This window comes from Pteropus vampyrus, unplaced genomic scaffold (assembly GCF_000151845.1).
Source record: "Pteropus vampyrus isolate Shadow unplaced genomic scaffold, Pvam_2.0 Scaffold157, whole genome shotgun sequence".
NCBI lineage: Eukaryota > Metazoa > Chordata > Mammalia > Chiroptera > Pteropodidae > Pteropus > Pteropus vampyrus.
Genome location: NW_011888938.1, coordinates 824,152 through 830,330, shown reverse-complemented (window position 1 = coordinate 830,330; position 6,179 = coordinate 824,152). Strand labels below are relative to the sequence as shown.

At 53.8% G+C, this 6,179-nt stretch overlaps 1 protein-coding gene and 1 long non-coding RNA gene across 2 annotated transcripts in view; both read right to left on the bottom strand.

Annotated features, from left to right (window-relative positions):
* The window catches only part of EDF1 (endothelial differentiation related factor 1), a 3,523-nt gene extending 3,445 nt beyond the window's left edge, over positions 1 to 78 (bottom strand). Inside the window, exon 1 of the mRNA XM_023536456.1 lies at positions 7 to 78. Coding sequence (XP_023392224.1) covers positions 7 to 78 — 72 coding nt within the window. The remainder of the gene's footprint in view (positions 1 to 6) is intronic.
* A 504-nt stretch (positions 79 to 582) lies between these two features.
* LOC111745563 lies at positions 583 to 6,167 on the bottom strand. Its single transcript, XR_002782695.1, has 2 exons — positions 1,939 to 6,167; positions 583 to 729 (listed from the first exon to the last, which is right to left on the bottom strand). It is a non-coding gene; the product is annotated as an uncharacterized LOC111745563 (long non-coding RNA).
* Between the last annotated feature and the right edge of the window lie 12 nt (positions 6,168 to 6,179).

Here is a 6,179-nt window from a genome sequence, read left to right as displayed (position 1 = left end):
CGAGACCCGGCGACGCGACGTCGCCTCGTCGCTCGGCCGCTTCCGGCGCCGGCAGCGGCCCCCGCCCCCGCCTCCCATTGGCCCGCGGTCAGAGGGGCGGGACTTCCGGAGTCTCGGGACCAATCCGCGCCAGGTTCGTCTGAGTAATAGCCGGGGCGGCGCGTGACGTGAGAGGGTGACGTCAGGGCGCGGAGGGGGTGCGGGGAGACGCGGAGAGAAGGGGACACGCTCGCGGGGACTGGGCCGAGGGGAGGGCACGAGGGTGGGGAAGGGGAGAAGAGGGGGCGCGGGGAGAGGGGCTGCGCGAGTGGCGCAGAGGAGGGGACTGGGGAGGAGGGGCCGATGACAGCAGGGACAGCCTGAAGGGCAGGAGCCCCGGAATCCCGACCCGCGCGATCTGCAGCCCGCGCAGCCATGGGCAAACCCGCGGGACCGCAGCTCCCCCGCTCCCGGTGGACCCACACCCGGCTTCCGGGGCGCATCTTTTGGGGTGGGGGTGGAGACGAGGATGGACCAGTCCCTGCCTGGACACGTGCTCGAAGAGGGTGCGGATGTCCGTTCACAAACTGAGTGCAAGGGATGTGAACCCTCAGTCGGTTTCTCAGTAGTTGAACTCGGTTTCAGTTCATGCCTTTATTTTGTTACCCTGCATGCAATTCGAAATTCGGTTTTTCTGGAGTTGCGCCCATGTGATTCAGAGATGTTGAACATATACAATTTGGGGTAGGCCTTTTTAAGAAAAAAAATAAAACCAAAATTATATAAATATTTTTGTACATTTTACATAACATATAAATGCCATTACAATAATCCTGTAAGTTATTTTATGACAATTTTGTATGAGAACTCAAATTATAAATTTAAAAAATTGACAAATGCCACGTCATAAAATTTAGAAAAATAACATTTGTACGAATTAACGAATGAATCGGCACCATCCGTCTCCATAGGTTCACTGAAGATCTGTTCCCTTTAATAACTCCATTATCCCCAGCCCTTAGCAGCCACCGTTCTACTTTCTGTCACTATGATTTTAGCTATTCTAGGGACCTCATATTAGTGGAACACTACAGGATTTGTCCTTTTATGACCGGCTTCTTTCACTCAGCACAAGAGTCATCCATGTTGTAGCAGGTGTCAGAATTTATTTTCTTTCTAAGGCTGAGTGATATTCCACTGTGTTGACCACTTTGGCATAGCCGATGGATGCTACGGTCGCTTCCACGTTTAGCTATTGTGATGTTGCTATGAGCTTGGGTGTACACATGTCTCATTCAAAACCCTGCTTTCAGTCCTTTTGGGTGTATAACCAGAAGTGGAATTGCTGGATCATAAGGTAATTTGATTTTAAATTTTATGAGGAACCACCATGCTTACTTTTTAAGGATATAGTTTATAAGTATTTGTAAGTATTCCATTGTCTGCTGACTTCCATTGTTTTCAACATGCAGTCAGTTGTTCCTCTCTCTCTCTCTCTCTCTCTCTCTCTCTCTCTCTCTCTCTCTCTCTCTACATATATATTTCATCATTGTCTCATGTATCCAGTGTGACCTGTAATCTGGCTGCTTGCAAGATTTTCTCTTGGTTTTGGGGGTCTCCTATTATTATGCCCAAGTGCACTTTTGTTTGTTTTAATCTTGCTTGGCATTCCTGAGCTTCTTGGATCAATATATTTTTCACCACATTGGGAATATTCTTAACGGTATTGAAAAATTTTTTTCGGTCTCAATCTCTTTTCTTATTCTGGGACACCAATTAATATATATAGTTCTGCTTGTTATGTTTCACAATTCTTCCCCCCTCCCCATCTTTATTCTCTCTGTTCTTCAGATTGGTTAATCTCTAGGGTTCTGTCTCCAGGATCAATCACCCTATTTTCTACCTGCTCCAATACTATATTAAGCCCGAACAGAGGAGTCTTCATTTGAGATACTGTACCTGGACTCTGTCTCCACTGTAGGTGTCACAGGAGCTGACATCTGGGCTCCATATACAGGTCTGACACCTCCAGACACCTTCTGAGAAGCAAGAACCTCTTCAGGGTTCCAGCAGAAATGACCCACTGAGATTTGCTTTGGGATAGAGCCCTCTGGCTGCATCGTGAGAGTGGAAGTGTGTACATGGGGCCAAGGCACTGCTGGGGGAGTGTGGACAGAGCAGGAGTGGAGGGGGCTGAACTCCCTATGGAAACCAACAATGACGGGTTGTCTCAACAGACCAGCATGCTACTTTTTACTGATTTTTAACTTAAAAGTTATTGGTTTGATCTTTTGCCAGAATTTTGATGAACGCGATTCTGTAAGTATCATTCACAGCAGAGCCACATGATGCACGGTGGTCGTATCTCCTTTCCCATGTAACCTTCCTTGTGTTGCCAGTCTCATTTGTTTGTTTAGCCATGTGTTTATTTGCTTTGTTTGTTTGCCCTCGGGAGCAGCCGGGAGCCTCATGTGCACGGCAGGGTTTCCCAGGGTGCGCTCCTCGGCAGGGCAGCTGGGCTGGAAGAGCCATCTCTTCTCAAAGTCCTTGGCTGACCTACTGTCCTGTGCTTAGACACCAGCTTTTGGGGGGTGGGGGGCACAGGGAGGAACTGAGCCTGGAGTCCCTGAGGCCAGATGGCCCTTGTGCTCATCACCTCCCGCCAGTTACAGGAGCGAGGGCGGGAAAGTCGCCTGGGTATGCTGGCTGAGGAGGGGGCCTGCGGGTCACGCTGTCCTTAGACTTCCAGACAGTCTTGCAGTGTTCGGCCCCTCCCTACAGCCCAGCTGGCTCTGGTGCTGAGGCCTCTGAGTTTGTATGATGCTGGTGCAGCTGGCCTCCGATGACCCTGCCCCATTCTGCAACCCAAGGGGTGGATCTTATGCAACAAAATTAACCAGAAGTTCATTTGGTTTCTATTATTACCATGTTCCCACAAACCTACATAACATCAGGGATCGAATACTCCTCCTAGAAATACCTTCTGTCGGCCCAGGTGCAGCACAGCAGGCTCTAGACACGATCCTTTAATCCATGCCATAACCTACGTGGGAATCAGCCACACCCTCTGTTTCAAGGGGAAGCTCCAGAAACTTGGGTGCAGGTGTGTTCCCAGCTCTGGTGCAACTTTCCGCTCCTGCGTTTAAGCAGCACAACAGACAACATTCGCGCGGCCATGATGCTGAGAATATTTCAGTCCTGTCATTCTATGTGGCTGCTGGAGTTTTCATTTGAATTCACAATTCGCCAATTGCAGAGACGTCTGAAAGCTGTTAGGATGAGCTTCCACCAAAGACGCCCGTTTAGAATAATTTCTAGAATGTACTACAAAGTGGAGTTTTTATGAATCTGTACCAAACGTATCCTATGTTTAAGGTTCTTCCTATCTGTGTATGTGACTTCAAGGGAAAGAAAATCTCCAAAGTTAAGGTTAATATAACCTGCCCTATGGTCAGCTATGAGTGAAAACAGACACATACAGCTGGAGTGCCTACTGAGCATGACAAGCAGAGAAATATCAGTTGTGACAAATTTGTTGTCAAATTTGCAGACATTAAGATGCAAAACAAAGTGAGCTAGAGTGTTATTGCTCATTACTGAGGAAAACCAGCACATCCTCCGTATCCGAAAAAAAAGTTTACATCATGAAGGTCCTGGTCCACTGTTTCCCTCTTCTCCGTTGAAGGGTTTTCCTTTTGCACCCACAGGATTGTGTAGGGGACGCGCACTGGAGGAAACTTGTCACCACTTGCTGTCCTTTTCCGGCCATTGTCGCTGTCACTGCACACACCTTGGTCCGGTAGAGGAGGGGGGTTTAAAAGGATCCTTCGGGTGTCCAGTCCTCTGGCCTCAGTGAGGAGGGAAAGCTGCATATGGGAGGCATGGACTGCCCACTGGGAGGGTGAGCGTGTGGACAGGGGGCAGTGGAGGAGGGCCACCCGCTTCTCTGGCTACTTAGGAGTGACTCCTCGAGTCCCCTCAGCCACAGAAGACAGGGCAACCAAGACTAAGCCAGATGCAGGGTGTGGGCAGTGGGCCAGGGCAGGAGAGTCGGCCAGCTGGAGAGGGGGGCGCTGACAGGGATGGGCCTGGTCTGTGGAAGCAGGGAACGACGGTGGACCCGAGTCAGGACGGGGGTCAGAGGTCCCAGTTGGGCCAAAGAAGGCTGGGGGCCCGGGCCCAGGGGTGGAGCTGAAGGGGGTGTCGGGGTGCTGTGGAGGGCTGCAGTGGTAGGCCCTGGAGTGCCGGGTGCGGCAGGATACAGAGACCTTCCTAGGCACCTGGAGCCTCCCGGACACGGGCTGCGGACTTTGGCCAGGTGATCTCACTTGTTGAATCCGAGTGCGAGTAGAGCTGTCTCAGTCTGCGGATTCAGAGCGAGGCAGTCGGAGGGAGCCAGGTGCTCTCAGGAAGCAGGTGCGGTGCCTGCCCGCGCCGTCAGGGCCGGGTTCACGGGCACTTCCGGCCGCTGCCGGCAGAGGGCGCGCGCGAACCTGCCGCTGCGCCAGGCGGCGCTGGCACCTGTGCTGGGTCCAGCGTCTCTGTCCTGTCAGCCTCCTTCCCTCCAGCGAGAACAGACAAGAATGGGCCCGAGTGGGGCCGAAGGGGCCGCTTCCCTCCAGGGATTCACACTTGGGGCAGGACACGTGCACACAAACCGATTCTCGTCAGGTAAGGCGAGTGCATAACCCACTCGACAGGGGTCCACTGCCAGACCCTCTTTATCCCAGGACACTGAGACCCCCCCACAGGGCTCAGGCCTGCCAAGCGTTTGGCGGAGAAAGGGAGCTGGTCCAGGTGAGGGCCTGGCGGGTGCAAAGGCCCTGGGGCCTGGGAGCCCTGCGCACCTGCAGCACTGCACACGAGGTTGTCACCTGGCCTTGGGCGCTGCGTGTGGGGGGGCATTTGTGTTTTGAGGTTGTCTGAAGGGAGGTGGGCGGGGGGTTGGGTGCGATCTTTGCATTCCTCCTAGTACTTTTCCAGAGCTTCCTGAAACCTGCTGCTCCAAATGCTGCTTGTTTGGGATTGGCAGTGTCATCAGGTGGTTTTAGCAGTGCCAGTCGGTGACAGGTGAACCTGCCCCCAGATGGTGGCAGCGGAGCGAGAGTGAAACCCACTTTGTTCAGAAGCTGCAGCCCAAGGCTGACCTTCAAATGTCTGAAAAATGAGAAGGGGTGAGCTCTTCGGAAGAGAGGTGAGTCGTATTTGGTGAGGTGGCTCTGCCTCGGGAGGCTGTGGGGACAGTGCCTGGCAGGTGAGGGGCGTCCTATGTCCAGGTCCCGAGTGGGAGCTCAGGTCGGCCTTCCTGCCTCCAGGCCTGTGTGTGAGCCGATGTCTGTCCTCCCAGGGGCCCAAGTGAGCAGAGCCCTGTGCTGAGAGCCTTATGAGGGCCACGCCTGTGGGGAGCAGAGGTGCCCCCAGTGTTCAGAGGTGTTCTGGGGCATGGATGCCAAGGGGAGAGAGGAAGACAAAGGGGGCGGCACAGGCTGTCATTGGCTCGGGAGCGACGAGCTGCTTGCCTTCAAGAAACTCTGGCCATGGCAGGTGGCATTGGCAGGGTCCCATCCCCGTGGTCTGCAGGCCCAGGCGACAGGTCCTCTCCTGCTGAGCCATGAGCAGCGGGCGTCCACGTGGCATTGCCCTGACCTGCGGCCAGGCCCATGCCTCTCTATGGGAGGCACTGAAGCCCAGGACAGGACTCCAGTCCTGAACCCTCCATGCCCTTTGCTGCCCCCGGACATAGCCCCGGCTCCCTCCCATGTCTGCTTGGAGCTGTCCCAGGTGACTTCCAGCCCCTCCCCATGGTAGCTGCCTCTGAGGACGAAGTTTTGCTTTCTTTTTGACAGGAAGGAACTTGAGTGGGAATCCCCTGAGCTGCCCGAGGACCAGAGTGAGTCACCCTTCCTGGCCTGTCAGGGCGAAGGTGTCACCCCTTCCGAGCTGGCAGCTGGGGGCGGGTCGGCCACTTCCTAGTCAGGGCCATGCCACTGAGGCTCCCTCTGTCCGCTCTCATCTCTGCGCACCTCGCAGGCCTGTCGTCCGAATTAAATTAGGAGGAAAAAAAAACCGAGTGCGTGAAAGTCCTGTAAAAGCAGCAACATTTAAAATAAATGAAAGCGTTTTCATGCCAGAAGCACCGGCGAGTACTTTCGGGACTAGCTCAGTGACGTCTGCAGGTGGCTGGCTGCCTTCCCAGGAAT